This window comes from Aedes aegypti, unplaced genomic scaffold, assembly GCF_002204515.2.
Source record: "Aedes aegypti strain LVP_AGWG unplaced genomic scaffold, AaegL5.0 Primary Assembly AGWG_AaegL5_hic_scaff_11_PBJ_arrow, whole genome shotgun sequence".
Taxonomy (NCBI): domain Eukaryota; kingdom Metazoa; phylum Arthropoda; class Insecta; order Diptera; family Culicidae; genus Aedes; species Aedes aegypti.
Genome location: NW_018734624.1, coordinates 5,171 through 29,886, shown reverse-complemented (window position 1 = coordinate 29,886; position 24,716 = coordinate 5,171). Strand labels below are relative to the sequence as shown.

General features: G+C 39.2%; 1 protein-coding gene across 2 annotated transcripts; it reads left to right on the top strand.

Annotated features, from left to right (window-relative positions):
- The first annotated feature begins 5,111 nt into the window (after positions 1-5,111).
- On the top strand, positions 5,112-24,426 carry LOC110680330 (ras GTPase-activating protein-binding protein 1-like). 2 transcript variants are annotated; one of them, XM_021856154.1, is made up of 5 exons: positions 5,112-5,281; positions 5,345-6,891; positions 11,036-11,274; positions 11,339-11,674; positions 22,937-24,426. In XM_021856154.1, the coding sequence occupies exons 1-5, from the start codon at positions 5,184-5,186 to the stop codon at positions 22,955-22,957; spliced, it is 2,241 nt and encodes a 746-aa protein (XP_021711846.1). In that variant the 5' UTR covers positions 5,112-5,183; the 3' UTR covers positions 22,958-24,426. The 2 variants fall into 2 exon arrangements, with proteins under 2 accessions (XP_021711846.1, XP_021711845.1); XM_021856153.1 differs by lacking the exon at positions 22,937-24,426 and having other exon boundaries at positions 5,113-5,281; positions 11,339-12,213.
- Positions 24,427-24,716: the final 290 nt, after the last annotated feature.

The window sequence follows — 24,716 nt, the reverse complement described above, 5'->3', positions numbered from 1 at the left end:
CGTTGTATCACAGACAAAGTTTGCATCGACCACACATTTAACGATCATTTCAAAGCAACGATGTTCCAACTCTTACAATCAGAGGCACGTGCATCGTTTTTCTTCGTTTTTGACGCATCACACTAGCGCCTTCAACAGATCTTGTTGCACAAAACAGTAGTTCGTGCTACACCAGTGGTTCTCAACCTTTTTGAAGCTGCGACCCCCTTTGAGGATCTACAAACACCTCGCGGACCCCCAAAGAGAAATGTTTATAAAATCAATGTGCATGGAAACCTGTCAAATATCTCTGGAAAATTTATCATATATACTGTAGCTTAAAATAACGCTCGTTATAATCCACAGATAATGCAAGATTTCTGCTGTGATGGATTGGATAAGTCTTTTAAAACTGAACCAAGGTATTATTCCTAAAGTCGGATGAAAAACTTTCATAAAAGTTCTTGAAAAAACTCCAACAAAATGTCATGCAGAGTGCTAATATTGCAAATAATAAATAATGCACCTCTATGGTACGCTACATGCTATGTCTGAACCAGACGATTATAAAAATCGAATGTACATCGAATTTTTTCTCGTTAGAGATCAGTATTTGATCCATATTTTCATAATAGGAAGGTTTTAAAATATTCTATCGGTTGAAATTTTGTCCATACATTTTGTATGGGCTGAAATGCGCCGAAAAAACGATCTTTTCATGGATTTCAGTATGAAAAATAGCTGAAAAATGTAAAAAATCTAAATTTCACCGATAAAATATTTTAAAACCTTCCGATTGAGAAAATATGGATCAAATACTGATATCTAGCGAGAAAAAATCCGATGTACATTCGATTTTAATAATCGTCTAGTTCAGACATAGCGTGCGCTAGAGCATTGGAGGTTTTCTCGGTCAAGTTGTCTAAAACTCGGCAGAAAAAATGCCCTTTTTGAGAATAAATGTGAGCTTTGTAGCTTTAAGTATAACCTCTGCCAAAAGCACTAGAAATAAGAAACTCTTCCCTACTTGGCAACATCCCCTCAGATATCTCGCCAACAATTCATTAAGAATATTCCCAGGAGTTAGTTGAAGATTTTCTCAGGGTATCCCCCAACTTTTTCATCAGAAATCCGAGAATATCTTGCCAAACACAAATACAAACAACTTGATAATGAGCTTCTTAAGAGCCAATTATTGACGTTGTGTAAAATTGTTAAAAATTCTCCACAACCAGATTTTCGTTCAAAATCTTCGCAGAAATGTTCCAAAACTCACTATGTCGTATATCAGTCGAAAATCTCATCAAACATCGTGATAATTTGTGTGGAAGAAGGATTGAATTTTATTCGTTCTTATTCAATCCTGTCAATTCGGAATTATTCAAAGATCTCGCTCGACAGGAAGGTAGAAAAGCTGCCTAGGATTAAACCGCAAATATGCTATAAATTATCTATGAATTTCTCCAGAAACAATCTTAATTTATTTTTCAAGCTCTCATTGACAAAATGACATGGCAAGTATTTTTTTAATGTTTGTGTTGTTAAAACGATTACATTGTGAATATATGTATTTCGAATACCGTGCACCCCCGCTAATTTAAACGATACCTCATGCAAACCATCGGGGTTCATTTTTAATTTGATCTAGTCACTTTACGCACAACGAAAAAACGTGTCACCTCGTTGACTGTTTTGTTTTGATTTTGCGTCCCATTTCATAACGTTCCTTTTCATTTCATTGCATTCCATGAGCTAAATGACGTTTGAGCCATTTTTAATTTCAACGATGTGAAAATTAGCGGGGGTCAAATTAAAAAGTTTTCAGATTAAAAGCGGTCAAAGCAACGGGGTTACCGGTATCAACAATATTCAAATTCAACCCAGTAATTAATTCTTCTGGCAATATTAGGTGGAACATTATTCACATTTATTCAACAATCGAGATAAAACGATCCTTATTTTCAGTGGCTTCGCGGACCCCCTGGGAAGTCGTCACGGCCCCCTAGGGGTTCGCGGATCACCGGTTGGGAAACCCTGTGCTACACACTCACCAGATGATGATGGTGTGTACTAGGCGATTGATTTTTAGGGAATTTCAAGCGCGTGGTAGAATGAGGGCGTAAGTCGCATGATCGATTTCTCTTCGTCGATCCTCTCTTCTGTGAATAAAGGTGACAAGATGCGGGTTTGTTAGCACTTTTTCACTCCAGGACGCAAGGCAGCGATGCAATCTTGCGTCCTGTGGAGAAAAAATGCTGATAAACTTGCTCCTTGTCACCTCTATTAATAGAAGAGAGGATCGATGAAGAGAAATCGATCATGCGACTTACGCCCTTATTCTAGCACACGCTTGATTTGTGCTAAATGTTAAATCTGTTTGTCTGTGGTTGTACCATTAGATCAAAAGTTCTCCACCGAGTTTTCATCATCTAATGAAGATCTAAGTTCGTTTCACCTGTTGTCGCAATGAAAACTATAGTGAGATATATTGAATTTATGCAAATAAATAGAAGACAGCCCACTGTACGAACACTGTTATATTTGTACTAGCAAAACATTATAAGATAGTTCGGCAGTTCTCATGCGACTATGACATAAAAACTATCATCCGATTGGTGACTTAGATTTGCATTGACGAAGCTAATCAGCTTAAATGAAAATCTACGCCACCGAAAGCGATCGGTCAAGTTGCAGAAATCCAAACACAAACTTCATGTGCCATGGGATGGGATGCGACGTAAAGTTCTCTCGGTGTTTGCCACAATCGGGACCGTCACGCACACCATCGCGAACAGCAAATCGCGACGAATGGTGGCCAATCCAGCACCCCAGCAAGCACAGGGGATACAGTGATTCGAATTCGTATTCGCACAGGGCACTGTTTTCAGAACAAGTTCCAAATAACATCACAATATCATCTTTGAATTGGCTAGTTTAGGGGAATCCAGTTTCTTACATATTCTGAATCTATGTTAAAAAGTTAGCTAGATCCCAAAGTTTCACAATTTTGCGTGACCTGAAACACATTTGTAAGTAGTATGGAAATCACTTTTGAATCACCCCTCGGCAAATTGAATGCGGGACGAGCTGTCATTATGTAAATAAATTGAAATGTCATTGAGTCGACGGATTGAAATCATATTCAATCATTTATAATATAAACATTAAGATATTGATGTGCAATAGAATCGTGGCTCTTGCGGTCAAGTTACAAAACAAAAACTGTGAACTTTTCTTCACTGAACAACCCGATTCTCGAAATTATTTTGGCATAACTTTAACATGCTTCTCCCCTGGTCTCCCCAAGATCAGGGTTGGACGGTGTCACAGTGAAGAAGCATCGTGAAATAATATCTGTCTGTGTAGCTTTGATAGCTTTGAGGCGATTATGTGCACGCAGCGAACTGGACTAGGGACGATTCAAATATGACGTCCATCGTTTTTTGAGATTTCTAGACCCCCCCTCCCCCCTCTGTCACGCTTTTTCCAATACCTTCAACACGTACTGTCACACTTTCGTAGACCCCCCCCCCCCCTCCCCCTAATGATGGACGTCATTTTTGGATGATCCCCTATCGAATTCATACATTTTGCCTTATGAAAGGTGGAACGAATATTGCAATACGAACGCTTTATGTATCGTCATCACTCCACATCAAGGCGTCGATAGGCGCGTGGTGTACGCTCGGGCCTATCGATCGCAAGGTTCTTGGTTCGATCCCAGGTTGCCGCGAAAACGTTTTTTGTTTTCAATTTCTGGTTTCATAAGGCAATTTCAATCCGATTTCTTGTGGCGAATTTTCATAAGGGGTTCCTATGTTTATCGATAGTCCATTTGCCTGAGTGTGATAGTGAATGATAAAATAATATAGGAAATGAGGATCTTTTAATCAAACTATTCCGTTCTTCACTTCACGCTCTTTAGTAGCCTTTCAGGTCTTCTCATAGCTTGATAGTAATCAGGGCTCTAAGGGTTCATTCACATATTTCATAACGCTGAAAATGGCCATTTTTGACACCCACCCACCCCCTCGTAACGCTTTTTATATGAACATACAATAAATTTTGTATGAGCCGTAACACCAGCAGAACACCCACCCACCCCCTTCAGCGTTATGAAATTTGTGAACAAGCCCTAATAAACTGAAAAACTACGGTAAGGGCTGATTGCTGCTGGGGTACACAGTGACCAGTTGAGCAACATTGCTTAGGAAAGTGCTTGTGTGATGAACGCAATATAGGCTTATACAAGCAAATGTTGGGAAGGAGCATGGGGCATTATCGGATAAAGTAGTTCGAATTCGATGTACCATTTCTCGCCTAGTTTAAGATTTTGTCCTAAAAGCCATTTGGTAACCTAGTATGTAGCGGTAGCCTGTTGTTACTGAGCAAAGGAATGGATTTAGTTACATGTTATTTAACAATGCTACGATAAAATGGATATCCTCTCATCTATCTCCCATTGGTGATAGTTTTTATAATGGTCCAGTCATTTGCTTAAAAATAACGAGCTACGAGTTACCAATGGCTTTTGACGCGAAGTCATAAGTTACCTACTTTATGTGAAAACAGTGCCCTGTACGAATACGAATTTGAGTCACTGTAGAATGAAGTGGGAAGAGAAGAGAGTATGGGCAGCCCATAGCTCTATTAAAAGTATTACACACTCTTCTCGCGTATACCACAAACCATGCGTTTTCTTGCCTGGTGGGTTGATGTCTTTCCCGGTGCTCTGTTGTTACCTTCTCAAGGTACCGGAAATGGGAGTCTTTGTTGTGGATATTTCATCTCAGACGAACTGACACCGTTTCCCACACGCAACGTGCGTCGTCTTCGGGCGACAATCGTCTATTGACCTTATTCTGATACCAAACGAGCCTGCGACGAACGCCTACCTGTTTGTTCTCCCACGGAATCGATCCACTTATGAGACCCATGCTTTGCTTTAGACACAAAGAACACGACGTACAATACCTTGCCTTGCTTGCGTGCTGTCGTTTCGAGAGTAGGGCCCAAAAGAAATTTCTAGTTTGAGCCGGCAAATGTTTACGATTTTCAGATTTCTCCCTACTACGCATTACCGTTCGGCGGGTTCAGTCGCAGTAATTGCTTGCAGATGAGATAAATAATCGATCGCACTCTAATTGAAACATGCTCTCCCATCTTTCGTAGGCTGAAAATCAACTGTTGGTAGTTCTTGGGAAATGGTAATGGAAGCACAACCTTCACCGCAAAGCGTTGGCCGCGAGTTCGTGCGCCAATATTACACCCTGCTGAACAAGGCGCCGGATCACCTGCACCGGTAAGTGGAAATTGTACCTTTCACATTATCTAGAAAGATCTAATCTATTTATCATCATACCAGCTTCTACAACAACTCGTCGAGCTTTGTCCATGGCGGTTTGGATACGAAGAATCAGGAAGCCACGCTGGTGATCGGCCAGAAGCAGATCCATAACAAGATCCAGCAGTTGAACTTTCGCGACTGTCATGCCAAGATCAGCCAGGTCGATTCGCAGGCTACCCTCGGCAACGGAGTGGTTGTCCAGGTGACCGGTGAACTGTCCAACGATGGACAACCGATGCGTCGTTTCACGCAAACCTTCGTGCTGGCCGCCCAATCGCCGAAGAAGTATTACGTCCATAACGACATCTTCCGCTACCAGGACATCTACTCGGACGACGAAATCGATGAGAACGATCGTTCTGGCGAGGAAGACGCCGGTGAAGTGGACACCAACAATGCCGTGGTGGATCAACAGTCAGTGCAGGGCAATGTTGTCGCTTCTGCTGGTGGCATAGCTCCGGCTCTCGGTCAGCCGCAGCAACAGCCACAACAACCTCAGCAGCAGCAGCAACAACTGTACTATCCTCCTGGAGTGATGAGTGCTGCCCCTACCGGTATCATCCCAAGCTACGTTCAACCGCAACAGGCTCAACAACCCCAACAACAGCAGCAGCAGCAGCAACAACAGCTGAATGGAGTTCACGACGATCTGCTGAAAACCGTCCCAACCCAAACCACTACCCAGCTGATGCAATCTTCGGTTGGTGCTGTCCCTCAGCAAAACCCGACCGCAGTCATGCAACAAGTCCCAAGCGTCGCCACCGGAATGCCAACAGTTGATCCAATCCAACATCTCGCCCAGCAACAACAACAAGTGGTCCAACCTCAACAATCCACCCCTCAGCAACTTCAACCCCAGCAAATCCAACAACCAACCATTCCACAGCAAACCGTTCCCCAACAACAGCAGCAGCAGCCTCAAGCAACCCCGATCGCCGAACCGGAACCGATTCAAAGCTCTCTGTCGATGAACGAACTGGACTCCGCTTTGCCCTCGATGAACGACCCAACCCCCGCCGAGGCTAGCGATTCTCATGACCACCATCATCACCACGGCCAGTCGGACCTGAACGATCAGCAACAACAGCATCAGCAGCAATCTGTACCGCAGCAACAACTGTCCAACGAGCCGAAAACCTACGCTAACTTGGTCAAGTCTGGCGGAGCCGGTGGACCCGGACCGTTGAGTTTCGCTTCCGTTTCGTCCCATCACCACCACCAGCAACAGCAGCAGTCCCATCACCAGCAAGGCTACAGCAACGTTGCCGCTGGACGTCAAACCGTAATGTCGCCACCGCCGTCGTCTTCGCTGCAAAGCTCCAGCTCCAACAATGGTGGCCCCACTTCCGGAGGACTGGGTGGTGCCAGCAAGTACGATCGCAGCCAGCAACAGATGTCGCAGCAGGACCAGGGCATGGGCGGGCAGGGACCGATGCCCCAGCGAATGCAAAACCAACAGCGACCGATCCGAGGCAATGGTGGCCCATCCAGTGGTGGACAGAGCTCTCTCAGACCGCAAGATAGCCGGCCAAGCTATCAGAGAAGCTACAACAGCGATGGCGAAGGTGAGTGACTTGATTTATCGCTAACGAACTTGATTCGGAACTGATAGCAGATCTTTTTTGTTTTTGAAACTTAGATCACTATTTTAATACAAGTCTCTAAAAAGCCTATATTTAATTGAAGGCCTCAAGTCTGTTTATAAGAATAATGGTTACTAAGGTCAGATGTTCTCCCTAGTGACTTAACCATTACGTGTTCTGGCCCCGCCCTAGTGTCTAAAATTTTGGACCGAGTGAATTCAGTTCATCGATGGATAATTCAATACTGAATTCTTGAGGCTCTATAAATTCGGGAATTATTTCGAATCTACCGCAAAATCAAGGATAACCCTCAGGGATTCTTTAGAGATTTGTTCAATAATAGAGACTCCTTCTGGGATCACTGCAGGAATTGGTCCAGAAATTTCTCATGCAATGCTTGGAAAAAACTCTCCCAGAATATGCCCCAGGGATTCCTACAGCAGTTCAAAGCTGAAACCTTCATTGAATTTCACAATGATTAGCTACTCCAAAAATCTCATTAGAACTCTCTGATTTCCTTCAGAGATTCTTTCAGTAATTCTTCAAGCGAGATCTCCAAATGTTACTATGGAATACCCTTCAAATATTTCTACAGGAAATCTCCCTGAAAAATCCACGAAAGTTTATGCTATGATTGTATGGTAGAAGAAACTCATTTTGGAATTACCGTAAAATGGGGCGAATAGAAACACTTTCCGACATGTTTGAATGTGTACAACTTAAACCGTGTGGATAAAATCCAATTTTATTAGTCTTAAATATGGGTCGCGTCTTCCTTTACTAAGACCCCAATCGCTGTTAAAAAATAAAAATTATATCGTACAAATATTTATGAAAATGTTGTATGTTTCTATTCACCCCGCAATGGGGCGAATAGAAACATTGTTCAGTAAATATCAATACTTTTTTTATTTAAATGGGAAAATAAACACATTTTTAACTGCATCTTGAAGAAATATCAACATGTATTTACTCAGTGAAGAAAAAAATTAAAATTTTTGAAACCAAGTTCAATTTTAGATCATTTTTGAAATCAGCCAAAATGGCGGATGTTTCAAGCTATCAAAAATGATTGAGATTTCAATATTTTCTTCTCAAATTTTTAATGAGAAATGTAGCAAATTTTTTAATTTGAAAATAGTTTAGCGATACTCTGTTGTTATTGAACTAATGAAAAAAAATTATTTCTGTAGGTTTCTAAAGTTTATCATTGCATAATAGTCGCATTTTTAACTAAAGGTCGCTTTGTTTCTATTCGCCCCACTTTTTCTATTCGCCCCGTTTTACGGTATTGCAGAAAAAAATATAAGAATACCTCGAAGGGTTCCTATGGCTTTTTTTCAATTCATTTTTCCAGCCATTTTCATAGATTTTCCTTAAACATTTTTCCATTGGCTCTTCCAGGAATGGCTCAATGAATTCATCCAGGGATTATTGCACGATATCTAGAAGAAATTCTAAAAGAAAATTTTGGAAGAACGGAGGAATATTTTGAGTAATTTCTAAAGATATCCCTAATAAAAATACTGGATGAATTCTTGATGAAGTCGAACCGAAAATCTAGGAGGAAATCTAAGTAATCATTCCGCCAAGGCAGATGACTTTCATGAGGAATTTCTGAAAGAATCTTGAGAAGAATTTTTGATCAAACCCATGAACAAATATCTAGAGGAATCTTTGTAGTAATTGAGTTATTCTTGGAAAGTTCGTAAAAAGTCAATACTGGATCAACTAAATCTGAAGAAATCTTCGGATAAATACCTGAACGGAAATCTGAACAAATACACATATTCGTTAGGTAATTCTTTTACCCGTTTTATTTTTCATTTAAATCATACAGAAATTCTGCTGAAAAAGGCTTTGATTCAATTCTTCAAGCTATTTTCATAGAGGTTTCTCTATAAATTCCCCGGAGTTCTCTCATAATTCCTCCAAGAATTGTTTCGGAAAATTTCTTCAGGGACCATTCTATGATTTTTTCAGCCGTGTCGTTTGGTAATTACTCCAGTAGATATTACATAGCGTTATACAACTTCAGGTAGAATCTTCGGAGCGGGTCATTAGTCATAAAGCGATTTGGCATAACGCCGTTTGGCATAATAGTCATTTGGCATAACTAGAATTATATCCATTCTTTCAAAATATGACTGTTTTTGAAGAAATTCGTTTATCCCAAATGACCTTTATGCTAAACAGCGTTATGCCAAATGTACCAGACCCTTCCGAGCAATCCAGGAAAAATAACTAGTTGTATTCTTGAGTGCATCCTGAACAAAAAAAAATGAAAGAATTCTCATGGAAAACTGAAAAATCAGTGGTCCAATTCCTGAACAAATTTTAGAAGCTATTCTTGAAGAAAATTTTGAAAGTTTTTTCAGCTTTTGAGAGAAGCTTTCAAAGCTCTAGGATATCCAAACTTCTGTGAGTAGTTTTCAAAGCCTCTGGAAGTAAATATTCTGTGGGAAGCTTCACCAGCTTCTGAGGAAACTTTCCCCCACTTTTGTGGAAAGCTTTTTCAAGTGTCCGTAGAGAAGCTTTCCAACCTTCTGGAAGAAGTATTTTGTAGCTTCTGGGGAAAATTTTCAAAGCCCACAAGAAGCTAGACAGGCTTCTGGGAGATGCATTCTGTAACTTCTGTGGGAAGCTTTTCCAGCTTCTGAGGGAAAATTTTCACGGCTTCTGTGGGAGACTTTTCCGGCTTTTAGGAGAAGCTTTTCCAGATGACTGTGAAAAAGCTTTCCAATCTTCTGTGGGAAGCTTTTCCTGCTTCTAATGAAGTTTTGCTCCGTTTTTGTGGAATGCTTTCTTAAGTGTCTGTGGAGAAGCTTTCCAAGCTTCTGGTAGAAGTTTTCCCAGCTTCTGAAAGAAGTATTTTGCTTTTGTGGGAAGTTTTCATAGCTTTTGTGGGAAACTATACCGGCTTCTGGGGGAAGCATTCTGTAACTTTTGTGGGCAGCTTTTTCCAGCTTGTGTGAGAAGCTTTTCAAGCTTCTAAGAAAATCTCTCCAAGCTTCTGTCGAAAAGCTTTTCAAGCTTCTGTGGGAAGCTTCAACAGCTTCTGTGGGAAATTTTTCTAAATTTTTGTAGAGATGCTGAGGAAGTTTACCAGCATTTAGAAGAACATATTGTAGATTCTGTGGGAAGCTTTTCCATCTTTTGGGGGAGCTTTTTTCAGCTTGTATGGAAAGCTTTCCAAGCTTCTTAGAGACGCTATCCCGGCCTCTGAGAGAAGTTATCCAAGCTTCTGTGGAAAGTGTTTCCAGCTTCTGATGGAAGATTTATCCAGCTTCTAATGGATGGTCTTCCCAGCTTCTAGGAGAAGCTTTTGCAAGTTTCTGTGGAGAAGCTTCTCCCAGCTTTTGTAGGAAGATTTTCCAGATTCTAAGGAAAGCTTTTCCAACTTCCGAGAGAAGTTCTCCAAGCTTCTATGAGGAAACTTTTCGAGCTTTTGTGGAGCAGCTTTCTCAGTTTCTGTCTTTCCATAGCTTCTAGGGAAAGCTTTTCCTACTTCTGCGTGAAGGTTTTCCAGCTTCGGTGGGAAGCTTTACCAGCTTCTGGGATAAGCTTTTCCCAGCTTCTGTAGGAAGATTTTTCATCTTCTAGGATAAGCTTTCTAAGCTTTCTGAAAGAAGCTTTCCAAGCTTACGTGAGGAAACTTTTTAAACTTTTGTTAAGAAGTTTTCCAAGCTTCTGGGGGAAGCTTTTTCAGCTGAACTTCTGGAAGAAGCACTCTGTAGTTTCTGGGGGACGCTTTCCCAGCTTCTAGAAGAAGCTTTCTCTGTTTATAGAAGGAAGCTTTCTCAGCTTCCAGAATAAGATTTCTCAGCTTCTAGGAGAAGCTTTTCCAGCTTCTGAAAGTAGCTCTCCAAGTCTATGAGGAAACTTTCCAAGCTTCTGGGGAACCTTTCTCAGCTTCTGGGGGAAGCTTTCCAGCATCTGTGCGATGCTTTCCTACCTTCTTGGAAAAGCGTTTGCAACTACTGGGTAAAACTGTCCCAGGTAAAATGTCCGAATTATTTTTTTATGATAAAATTGCTAGAGAAATCATAAAGCCAAAGTAATTCTTTGAAGATTTCCCTGAGAAACTACCACTATTCGACTACAAAGAATAAACTTTTCGTTCCAGATCGTCGCCAGCAGAGCAGCTCCCAGTTCGGAGACAACCACCAACTTTTCCTGGGCAACATTCCACATCATGCTACCGAGGAGGAGTTGTCGTCGCTGTTCTCCAAGTATGGCACAGTTGTTGACCTGCGCATCCACTCGAAACCGGGAGCCAAGGTTCCGGGAGTGCGTGCCCCGCCAAACTACGGCTTCATCACGTACGAGGATCCCTCCTCGGTGCAGAGCTGTCTAGCGGATACGGTAAGAGATAAACCCCCCCTTCTTGAAGATGATGTACATCAGACTAATCGTTTGCTTCCCGTAGCCCCTGTACTTCCCGGATAACTCTCCCGATGGTCAGAAGCTGAATGTGGAGGAAAAGAAAACTCGGATGCGCGGTCCCGGTGAGACTGGTGGCCGTATGGGTGGCAGCAATCTCGGAGGCAACGGAAGCGGTGGACCACGTGGCGGTCCCGGTGGCCCTGGAGGTCAACAGCGTGGAGGCCCTGGCGGCCCACAGGGAAATATGAACCGTGGTGGTTCGGGCCAGCGCGGCCTCGGTGGAGTCGGTGCCGGAGGTGGCGGTAGTGGTCGCGGTGGATATCAGCGATCAGATCGAAGCAGCGTAACCGGAGGTGGTCAGCGATCTGGCAATGGAAACGTAAGTAGCAACAACTCTTACGGGGGCGGTCCTGGCAGCACCTACGGAGGACGACGTTAGGACATAGAGACAGACAGCCATGCGGCTAGAATCCAACATTTAGAAAGCAAACATAATATCATTTTACTATCGACTCGAAATCATATTTGCCAATCTCTCTCTATCTATTATTGAAACAAGAAGAAAACAAAATGCATTACACACACATACATACACATTAATACCTAAACAATCGGCCGTAGCGAGAGTGGCTATGACTGCTGGTTTTTGAATTTTTCGTTTTCTTTTCGCGCGTAGGATGTGATATAGTTCTATATTGATTAACAAACAAACAAAAAAAACATTAATGAGTAAAACTGCAGAGAAAAGGAAAACAATATGAAACGAAATCATACAACAATGAATTTGTGTTCCCGCTATTCACTTTTTTCTAGTCCTAAAAAGAATAGTAATCGAACAGACAGGTGATGTTCCCAAGGCAAAAACGATGTAACACAAATGGAATAAAAGTACGATTTTCCAAAATCGAAAAAATTAAACCCTACTTGCGTTGTTCTTGTTGACTTACACTTCCTCTGACCTGAGAAATCTCTGCACTCTGTCCGGCCCCGGGTGCCTCTGTGTATGTGTGTTTCTAACTGATAGAGGGAATGCGTCTCCTAGTTGTTTGGGTGGGCGTTAATGCGACGTGTGGACAGCACAGGACCGCCACCGTGAGAGTTGTATTCAACGATGCATAAAATAAAAACTATATTCTTCATGGATGGTCTAAAAACTAGCAAGTATGCTGGAAGTGTCATGTTTGGCGATAACGCGATCTACGTTTCTAACAATTTGTTTCGTAGATAACGTTGTCTTGTGGGTTCAACTATTCTCTTTTTTAAAAGAAATCGCGTTATTATGGTGAGACTGGGGATTACTCAAGAGATAATGAAACCAATATTGCTGTGTGCGTTTGAAACGCAAATATCAAATGCGGTAAGATTTTTCACAAGGAAGGCGAAGTCAAAGTTTGATTTTCTTTGCTAGGTTGGCGGTGATATGGCTCATGGTTGCTAAGTATCCTTTGAATGCTGTGTGTTACCGCATTTGAAGTCTAGTTAGCCAAGGTTTGCACGTTAAACGCAAACAGCAATACTGTTCTGTTTCTTAATACGAGCTTAACTGACATGATGATTTATCTTCATCGAACCTCTCTTGCGGTAATAACTTCGCTAAGTGATAGAAATTCATTCTCGACGCTTTTCCGCAATGATATCTCAGACGGATATACGTTTTGTGCATCCTAACAAGTTCCATGTCTTCACTTCATAAAACGCCTTTAACGTGAAGATACATCGAAGCCAAACCGCGAATTTTCAAGAGCACAAATTTAGAGAACCAGACAACCGTTTGTGCTGAAAATGCTACTTACTGGTCACTCGCTGGTGGTGACCAATCGATTAGATTTTCAGCACTAACGGTTGTCAGGTTCTTAAGATTTGTGCTCTTGAAAATTCGAGGTTTGGCTTCGATGCATCTTCACCTTAAAACAAACAAAGATTGGTTTTTCCAGCGACATTTCTAAATGTGTTGTTCTTAGACGCCGTTCGTAAATTCCGTAGGCTCAAGATATGGTCAGACTGGTATCCCTCAGCCGCTTGGCCACCTTTTCAAGCATCTCGATGTATTCTTCGATCGATCTTGAACAGATGATGATATCATCGAGATAGTGGAACACATGAGGCTCCAGATCTACGAAGAGATAGGTCATCAGCCGCGCCAAGGCCTGGCTCGCTGTGCATAACCCGAATGGTACCACTTTAAATTGAAAGTAACCTCTTTGTGGTACCGTGAACGCTGTCACCGGACGGGATTTCTCTTCTTAAGGTAGTTACCTGAATACATCTTTCAGATCGATCGCTGATACGTAGTTGCACCCGCTGAGGTTATTCATAATAGCCGATATTTGTGGGATGGGATACCCCTCGTTCACCATCACCGCCCGAGCAACACACATGTTATAATTGTGTATTATCAACTTATATATGACTAATTTTGGTCATTCATCAGTTGATAAAACACAAAATTATAACATGTGTGTTGCAGGAGCGAGTTTAGATGGCGGGCATCCAGGCAGACTCTGTACTGGCCGGTCTTCATCTTTACTGCAACCGGCGCACAATGGTCCGAGAGCGGCCAAAACCTCAATAATCAAAGTTGTTTTATCCGAACAGTAATACTTTTCCCGACTTTCTGAACACTTCTGTTGTTCAAATCCAAAGTTTGAAGCAGATTCAGGCATTGCAGAATTCGCTCTCATTTGAGTATGAAGCACGATCGAAGCAAGCAAAGAAAAACATATCATCTGTTGCGGTCCACGATCGTCATTGTATCGCAAGGTGTAACAAGTCTGATAAATGGAAGCAGCGAGCGAGAGTCCCAAAGAGAGAGCGATGATAAAATCCATTTTTCTCGCTTTTTTACCGTTGGGGATAGGGGTTTTTCTTTACTGGCATGATAAACAATCCATGAACTTCCAATAGCAATTGTGCGGTTGTCCGACATTTCGCGGTAAACCATTCCGCGGTCAACCATTTCGCGGTGTACCATTTCGCGGTTTGTATCATTTTGCGGTTTACCGTCTTGCAGTTAGTACCATTTCGCGGTGTGGTTTTTCCTACGAGTTGCACTGAAAATTGTTGGCATTATCACTTATAATATTTTCATCGGTGATTTACCCTTCTTTTGAACACAGGCAGCCCCTCAAATTGCTCTGTTAGGATAGATGAAACTTCTCAGTCCAAACCGCGAAACAGTACATCGCGAAATAGTACTGACCGCGAATTGACATGCCGCCAAATGGTACTAACTGCGGAATGTCGTACCGCGAAATGACAAACCGCGAAATGGTATACCGCGAAGTGGATTACCGCAAAATGTTATACAATCCGCTTAAGGAAAACGTCATGAAATGCATAGAAAAACAGCAAAAATTATGGTTTAAATGCAAGTGAGTTGTACTATAAAATGCTATTTTCCATGTTACGTCGATAATTAATGTTAACATAAACTTGCAAATTATGTCAGGAACTTTTTGGAAAACCATGTTTTTCTACGTGGTCACCAACCATATGGGGCATTATGAGCCACCTCATTCAATCGAATGATTTTTATTTAAAACAGTATAGAGAAGAGTTAGTGGTGAAGAGTACATTATTGGAAAGGAAATTGTATTAGCTTTGCTTGAAATAATTGTTTCTAGCGGTTTATTTTTTAAAGATGCATAATACATAGTAAACAGACCATGTTATACTAGTACTAAATTGCGATACTTAGTTCAACGTATTTTTTGCAAAGTGTTCCACTTGTAATGGTGCATAAAGATGGCTATGCAGTAGAAAAATAATCTGGTATATTTAGGCAATGCATTTTTATGTTCAAAACATCGTTTGTTTTGCTTAAATCTAGGTGGCTCATTTTGCCCCGCCCCTTCATCTTGAAAATAATATATTGTTTTTCAATAATTTTGTTTACGAACAAATCGAAATTACTCACGAACTGTTCATTATGATTAGAAGTTTCAAAGGATTGGTAAAATTTACCTGAATTATAAATATAATTGTCTTATAGGCTTAATTAAAAACTGACAAAATTATAAGCTTTCCATGACGAAGGACAAATTTGTACATTTTTGTAAATATCTTGAGTGTTCAAACGAATATTCTTACGGTTTTTATTGTGGTGGCTATTTGAGGCATCCTTTAGCAGATCATAATGACATTAGACATTAAAACACTGTTTTTGAGGTCAAAACCGGGGTGGCTCATATTGCCCCGTATGTTCATATTGCCCCCATTGCCCCTACAGAGAGCGATACGTGAGAGATTCTCTCAATTTTCTCAGGATTCAATCCCTGAGCAGATTCATTGGAATTTGAATTTTATACAGCTCATTGAGTGGACCGTGGACATGATTTTTCAAGAAAATTAATATTTACGATCCATTTTTCACAAGCTATTTATGAATTTGAAGAGAGCTCAAGCCGCAATGGTATTTTCAGAAAAGTTGTTTGTGTATACATAAAGCACAACTGAGTTGAATTAAAATTTTCATTATATTCAAAGTGAATTAAAGTTAAAATTGTTCAAAAAAAATATTATTTTTTATAGAAGTACCCTAAGACATTAGTAGCCTGCGAATTCCCGCGATGAGAATAAGTTCGTTCGAAAGCCAAACACAAGAGCTTTCAAGTAGGGTACAAACTATTTTGCGAAAACTTGCGATAGACCACTTTCAACGCGTTTGAAGCTGTACGGAGTGCAAGGCCCCATACTCTGCGCACTTAAGGCTTTTCAAATTTTAAACAGCTGTAATTAATTGAAAACAATACACAATAGTCTGAAATTTTGGGAGCAAATACTTATTGATCTTATGTATAAGGAAAAAATATAAAAGCTTCACTAAGTAATGATTTTTATTGCAAATTTTTAATTTTTCTCAAGGGTGTCCGTGTTCCTAACCCTACGCACTCATTTTTGCAATGCTCCTTATTCTGCGCATTTAGGTTCCTAACTCTGCGCACTCGATAAATTCTTTATAACAGTTAAAGTATTTTACTAAAAGCATTACTAGCAGTTAAACTCTGAATTAATCTTCATTTTCTTACTTTACGGCTTTACGTCCCTTATGGAGCGTGGAATGTCTCTAAAATAGAATTTTACTAAATGAAGTGAATTTTATCTATAATTCAATCCATGATAATTACTGTTAATGAATGCCATTAAGTGCAACTTTCAAAATAATCGAAATCATCATATGATTTCCAAAACATGTAATTAACTTAGTTTTCTAAAATCTAAACCAACATACAAAAAGGGTACAAACTACGTCTATTTTTGCGTTCACCCTTGGCGTGTAAAGGAAAATTAGCTTGGACTGTTTATGTATTTTCACTAGAAAATATAAAAACCATATTTTCTTTGATACGGTTCGGGTCCGATTAATGAACGATTCCTATTGCAGATCAATCGTGCCTATTCTGCGCGGCGTGTGAGGTGACACGAGTCGCAAAAGCATGCAAAAATCGCGACAGGGATTGAGGGGACGAAGTTTAGAAATCCTTAAAATATGATGGACGTCATTATTAATCTTCCCTTACTATGATGGTCCCCTCAAGTCGATGGTTCCCTTCGACCTCTGGAGGGTTGATTGTTTGTTGAAAATAACGTTTTATAACTGCTGCGCATAGTAAGGAACATAGTTGAAGAATGGTTCCTTACTATGCGCACTTAAGAAGAATAAGAAAATGAAGAAAAAAAAGTTGCAATTTACCAGTGATGATTGCTTGATAAATAAACTAGTACCTACGTACTAAAAATCTGAAATATATTCTCTTTAATTTGCTTCAAATGACTTAAGTGATGAGGTACTCCCTTAGCATTTTTGCTAACGGACAGTCAATTTGGACGTTTTTCAATATTTTTAAAGCTATTTTATTAGTTATTAAAGTAATAAACGTAAATTTGTCAAGAAAATTCTTCGCGTACTTTTTTATTACTATTGTAGCAATATATGAACAAAAAAATGTAAACAAAAATTTAAGTATTTTACCAGATTTTGGTAAAAGTGCGCAGAGTTAGGAGCTGCGCAGAGTTAGGGGCCCTCACGGTAAATAATAATAATCCTGTAATACGCTAGTACGTGCATTGCAATAGCAGTAGCCATGAATTGCATCCCGTCCCGAGAAGAAACGAAAAACTCAATGCATGGACAGTGGAGTGGGACAGCCGCTGCACCAATAAAGAGGCCAGCTATTGTTGGAATCCTTGGCCGCATTAAATGTAGAGCTGTCAAATGTGGGTACAGTGAGTACCTTCCTGTTTATACTCATAGCGATCATCAATCGAGTCGCTATAGTATAATACCAGGCGGGCGGAAACCAGCGCGATGTAATTCGACCCAAGCCCAATACTTCGACGGCGAAGTAATCACTGAAGCCCTGAGCGAACTGAACAGTCTGGGCCTAAACGGTGAAGAGCTAGTTACTGTGATGTCACAAGCGTGTGAGGCTTCCATGCCGAGAAATGCAACGCGCACGCACAGCAGCACAAAGAGAAGAACGCGGTGCAGCATTCAGAAAGGCAAAATTGGCTCTCAAAAAGGAAATCAAGAGTCGAAAACGGGCATGCTTTGATAGTCTATGTAAGAGTACCAATTCGATTCCATGGGATGACGCCTACAGAGTGATAATGGCTAAGACCAAAGGTGCCATAGCGCCCGACTTGCTACGATCGATAATCGATGTACTCTTTCCGCACCATCCCACAAGCCCATGGCCTCCAGCGCCGTATGCAGCAGATGAAGGAGAAGGAGTGGCGAGAGTGACGGGACGAAGAGCTGGCAGAAGTCGTGAAACCATTCGCGTCAAACAAGGCACCGGGACCCGATGGTATCCCGAATGTTGCCTTAAAAGCGGCCGTGAATGCGGATCCGGACATGTTTAGAACCACGATGCAACGCTGCATTGACCAAGGAATCTTCCCGGATGTATGGAAGCGACAGAAATTGGTGTAATTACCAAAGGCGGGGAAACCACCAGGTAACCCGTCGGCGTATAGACCTATATGTCTACTAGATACGACGGGCAAGTTATTGGAGAGGATGATTCTCAACAAGCTAGTACCGTATACTAAAGGTGCGGACGGCCTGTCCAACAACCAGTTTGAATTCCTCCCCTAAGAAATACCATAATGTGGTTCAGGGGAGATAAGTGTCTGAGTAGGCTTACCAGAAAGATATTTCATTTTGCATTGCTGGGTTTGAAAAAGGAGGACATTTCTGGTTTTATTATACCAGAAAAAATAAAACATTTTTTTCGATTAAATTGAAAATAATAGTTTTTTTAAATATATATGAATCATTTGTCGAGAAAACTACATTCCCTAGTGAAATAAAATCTAATGAAACAATAACAAACCTTAAGGTATGCCTGCCCAACCTTTTTGAGAAACGGGTAAAATCTCAACATTAAAATTTGGTGGTGGGCCATTTTTTTAAGTTTACAAAAAAATGTTCCATAAAACTGAACAAAAGTCAGTCATATAAAATTTTTTGTTGAAAAATTGAAAAAGATGCTTGCTTTTTAACCCTTTTCCCGAGTATTTTTGAGCATCTCACCCTGAGTTTTATGAGAATGGAATTCAAGTTTTTATAAGAAAACAACAAAGAATTCTTTCAGAACTGTGACTTGTCCCTGAAAGTCCTGTTCTGGATTCTAAAAGAATGATGTCCTGGCTTTTCTGAGAAATCTGTCCAAGGTTTTACGAGAAATTTGTCTAGGTTAACCCTCTAATACCCAACCCCGCCTTTAGACGGGGTACAGTTTGGAATTTTGTGTATTTTTTCGTAGCTCGGAAATCAAAATTATTTTATTTTTGGCTTAAGCCTTGACTCATAACACGCATATAAGAAAAGTTTTTTATGACTTTTTGAAACTTTTTTGTAATTTTGAAAATTGTTTGAAAAATTGTATTCTTATATATCCTATAAATGCCCGGGGTTAATTTAACGTATAATATAAAAATCGTACTTTTTATATTTTTATACGATCGACCTATCACAAAAGAAGAGCCAGGTGGTATCAAAATAATTTCAAACCTGTTTTTCCGTTAGTTACACGGAAAATAAAATACGCTCCGAAAAAAAATTAAAAATGTAATATTTTTAAAAGTACCACAAAAATTAAAATTTTTACTATTTCCAAAAATCAACAACCAGAAAAGGCTTCAAGAAAAAATGAAAAAAGTTAGGGATGTTCAAAAATAAAAATTATAAAAATCAAAAACCAAAATTCAAAAATTCGCGAATAAAAATAAATAATTGCCCAGAACGTGTTTAGAACGATTTTAGATAACGAAAAATAATATTTAAATCGAAAATAAAAATTTGGGTATTAGAGGGTTAAAATGAAAATTATACGCAGGATTTTGTGAAAATTTTGCACAGCATTATGTCAGAATCTTGCTTAAGATTTGTTTTGTAATATTTTCCAGGAACCTGTGAAATCGCTGTCTAGTGTTTTTCTGCTCAGAACCCCATTTAGAAGTTTGTCAATGCCCTGTCCATGATTTTGTGAGAATTCAGTGTTTATTTTATCGAAAATACTGCTAAAATTCTGTAAGAATCCTGTCTAAAACATCTACAAATCATACACAAGTTTTCTACAAAATTCATGTCAATGGTTTTGTGAGAATCATGCCTTAAGTTTTTCATGGGATCTTTCTAATATTTTGGATAATATTACCCAAGGGTTTTGCTTGAAATAATCCCATTTTGCTCGATGGAAATAACGTTTATATATCATTTAGTGGAAATAGGCTTTCTCATTGTGAACTTCAAACTCAACTTCAAGCTAAATTTTATAAAGAACAGTTCTAACGGATATTAAAAATCCATTAATGCATAGAATCCAGCTATCGCACATACACTCATTTTCTTAATTTGAAATTCTATTGAATGTTAGTTTGAAAATAAAATAGAAGAAATGGAAATAATTGGACTTGGTATGCCCGTTCTTCAAGATTATATAACTTTCAACGCTCTAGATATAAACGAATCTTTAAACTTTTCATGAGCCGCACAAAATGAAGTCCGTACGTTGTGCGCTCTGTCATAAGGGTAAACTCGCCAAGGTTAAAAAGCAGCTTTAAAAAAATAATAGGTAATAATAATTTTCTACTTTCTCTAACACAAAACTTAGAACAAGACCTTAGATGCTTTGCCACTTTCATGTTTAACCTTAAGAACAAAAGTCCAAAAAGTTTCAGTTTGTGGTTTCTTGAATGAACCATTCATTTAATTAGGTCCTTTTCAGACTTTCTGAAAAGTGGAAATATGTATAACGATTTTGTTATGCTTGAATAATGAGATTCTTACTGTTTGAAAAAATATTGTTCAATTAAAAAATAGTATTGTTTAATTTTAAATAGGAGAACTTACGTATTCTCGGCAGTCTAAGCCGATGCCGCGCTTCTTTTGTAATTTTCTCGGACATTAACAGGCAAATTCCGTGTTTGTCTGTTTACATTTATGCGCTGCTCAATCTCGAAACGTTTTTACAACTCTGCGAACATCTCTTATCAGTGTGACTATTGTCGGCAGCCTCATTCTCTTCGGCAATTTTCCCATAACAACTGCAGGCGAATCTGTTCGGCAGCTTCAAATCAGTCGCATTTTGAGGCGTCTTCACTTGAATTGATGACATCTCTGGCGATATTTTTTGTACAGCCTGGGAAATCTCGTCAGTGGGAAGCGGACAGAGCAAAGAATCTTCTGCATGTTTTCATTGATGTGTTTTGATAGGAAAATACTGTGTATTTGGCGTTTGAAATTTGGTTGCCGATAATAGTCGAATGATGCCGAAGCCGTAAGTCTCCCTATTGATTATTATTTGATAAATTTTGAATGTATTTTTTTAGGTTAAATAAGAGGTGTTAGCTGGTTTGATGAATTTGTCGAAATTTGGGTAAACAAAAGTAAAAAATGTATTTTGGAAAACTTAAAAGCATTTCAGCACTTCTATTATCCTCCAGACAGCATGCAAAAGATCACTGATAACTGAAAATTCACAGCAAGATGACTAATCCGAGGCAATAAAAGCATCTACATTCCATATGGCATAATGCCGTTTGGCATATAGTCGTTTGGCATAATAGCTGTTTGGCATAATGCCATTTGGCATAACGGTCGTTTGGCATAACAGTCGTTTGGCATAATGGTGAAAAATATTGAATTTAATCAAATTCTTTCCATTAAGCAAAGGGGTGTGGATGAATTGCTCGCAATCGTACATTCCGTTGTCAGTTATTGTTAGGCCATACTTGTAATCTACATTTTTCAAGGAAACCAATACACTGCGGAACACGTTTTTGTCTCCAGCATCAAAATACCTCTATTTACTTAATAAAGGGTTGCTGAATCCATTGCCGTTTACAGAAATATAATAGCACGTCTAGTTTTTGAGATATTGGTTGTTGAAAATGCAAAAATTGACTATTTCAGCCAACTTGCATGCAAGTTTTCCAGCTTGTAAGGCAATTTATTTACTTAATTTGCCACAGAATTCAAACTTTATGTGTATAACAATACTTATCATCAAATTTTGTAATACTTTTGACCCGGAAAAGTTATTTTTTGATGGTTTAGAAAAGTATTGTATTTTGCCATACAAGAGAAACAAAGAATTTAGTATGGAGACTACAAGCATATTGAAAAAATCGGTTTAATCTAAATTTAATCGTGCATTTTCAATCAAGATACATCTAAAATGAAAGTTCAAGTCCTCTTTTGCATGCTAGATGGATAAGATGACAAAAAAGTTTGATAAAATATACTTCAAATTTTAGGTAAACATCGATAAAATCAATGTTTTATACAACTTCGGCGACCTGTAGCTAAAAATTGTGACGTGCTGGGCAATTTCTGAGAACGGCATCAGATTCAGCAACCCCCAAATCTACTAGAGACACATAATTTGATCTTTGAGACACGCAAAAATGTTATTTTTGTTGCGCTGTGTATCCAATAAAGCTCTTTAGAATTACATCATACATGACTTCCGAGAGTCATATGTCCGGGATATTTGGGTTTATTCTACGACTGGCGTGAGGTGACTATTGTCGGTGTCGTATAGCGAGGTGACAATTCTCGACTCGAGTGAAGTGACTCGCCGTGTAAATCAAATGGAGAGTCACTTCACTCGAGTCGAGAATTGTCACCTCGCTATACGACACCGACAATAGTCACCTCACGCCAGTCGTAGAATAAACCCGATTATAAGGCAGTTTTAGCAAAAAAAATGTGTCCAACGCCTAAGTTATGCCTTGTTATTTAAAATAAAAGGAACATGATATTTTATGTCGCATCTTATGGTCCCGGATACTACTGTATGACTGCAGTATCTTTCTTTTTAAATTATGCCAAACGACCATTATGCCAAACGACTATTATGTCAAACGACATTATGCCAAACGGCATTATGCCAAATGGCATTATGCCAAACGGGGTAGACCCTTCTCAGGGGATCTGTTCTCAGATTCCCCCCTTTAAACAAAAAAGGTGACAACGACACTACGTTTGAGTTCCTCGACTAACGTCATGCACATTTTTTGAACCTTACACAAGTAAAAGCTGTTATGTGCTACATCTGTTACAGTAATGAAGAAATGATAGTGGCCGATTGTGTGTTCTAGTATACTAATTTATATTCTATTCTTTTTACAGTACCATCCATCAAATCGCTAAATCCGGTTCAAGTTCAGCAACGTACATAAGCAGCATACCTAATAGACACACATACACACCCACAAGCGTACACACCATTTCAGTGTAAAGCGCTCTTTAGGAAGCAGCGTGTCCCGTGTCGGTAAAAATTACTAATAATAAAAATAATAATAGTAACGAAATCAATAATTCAACACAATTAATTACTACTACAGGCAACAGGCTACACTTTTTACTGCTGCATGGCACCATGCAGCAGTAAAAGGGATCAAACAAGCATCCATTGTGTGAATATAATTATCTTATGTGAAACGTAACGTAACTGTAATATTGAATATTTCAACTCCATAAAAACATACATCGTAACGTAAGGTAACTATCTACTACCTATCTGACTCTAGAAACGTTTTGATAAAGAAACACGAGAGGAATATTAAAAACACGACGGAAGCTTTATGCAATTCCGCCAGCAACTCAAACACAACAGTTTCCATCTAAAGTAATTCAGATAGCGAAAGAAAATTTGAGTGTATGAGTTGGACATTGAAGAAAAAAGGATATTTCTTTTTTGCAAATGGAACAGCAAACTGCAGACTGGCAGATAGGACTTTTTTTTAAATTAATTAACGATAAACAAGAAAACTGCTTTAAACAAAAAATAACACGTTACGAAGACCTAAACGTGGACAAACAAAAGGAGAAAAGCGAAAACATAAAATACTTAAAAACGTTTTCACATACTTTTTATAATTTATCGATGAAAACGGATAGGAACATCGATCAGGGGCACATTTCAAGGTGAAAGGCTAGGTGCACGATGAAACGCGACTTCTTAAGCTGTTACCTATTGAAAAGAAAACACATTGCCAAACATACTGTTATGCCAGGATTGCCTAATATCATCATAGGAGGAATTGTTAAAATTTCACGTGCTGATTGATTTCTGACTAGAAAACTATTGGGAGTTTACATACTACTGTATTTCAATCCTGGCCGACACTGTAGACCCGCATTTTTTCTTTCTTCTTCCATTATGAGTGTCATTTACCCTTACGTTTATTGGTCCGAAGAGGATACACCTTCCTTCCACCTAGGTGCTCACTGTGTGCGCTCCTGTTTGTAAAAGAGGATCTCTAGAATCTTTTAAAGAATACATAGTAGAGGAAAGCAAAATGAGATTGAAGTAGCGAAGCAAAACGAGAAATCAGTAAATGTCTAGTTTATTTTCCCATTTGCTGGACACGTTGTTTAGTCCTATATATCTATTTTAACGGAAACTATCATAACAAATTTAGTATTGTTTTGTCAATGAGCGAAAGAGTGAACGTAGTTACAATGTATGCTAAACATACTTTAAGGACACCTTAAGATAAAAAAGCAAGAAAAAAAAAAAACAAAAAATGCAATTAGGTCAGAGTAAAGTAATTTAGGGAGAGTAAAACAGAAAATCACACATTGCTAAGCAAGTTCTCACAGCAACAAAAAAGAAACGAAAGAAACTGTAGTAAAAAGGAAAACATTTTTTAGATAGAAAAACTGTTCACACAATTTTTAAAAAGCGGCAGGAGTTTGTTTGATTATGATTTTACCCGAGAGCGTTCTATTTATGTACTTCAACAACCATCGGAACACTTTAATAGTATAGCAAGGTAAAACAAACTGCTACAGTTTTCAAAAGGAATGCATTAGGATACATATTTTTGAGTATCTTTTTGGAGTTTTTTTTTTAAAGTCTAAAATTACTGAACAAGACACTAGGAGAAACAAAATAAATTCAAAC

What these genes read in the sequence shown, in the direction of transcription:
- LOC110680330 (XM_021856153.1), top strand. Translation starts at nt 5,184, where the DNA reads ATGGTAATGGAAGCACAACCTTCACCGCAAAGCGTTGGCCGCGAGTTC. An exon ending in CTACAACAGCGATGGCGAAG is followed by an intron (nt 6,892 to 11,035) that starts GTGAGTGACTTG and finishes TTTTCGTTCCAG; the next exon opens with ATCGTCGCCAGCAGAGCAGC. An exon ending in AGAGCTGTCTAGCGGATACG is followed by an intron (nt 11,275 to 11,338) that starts GTAAGAGATAAA and finishes TGCTTCCCGTAG; the next exon opens with CCCCTGTACTTCCCGGATAA.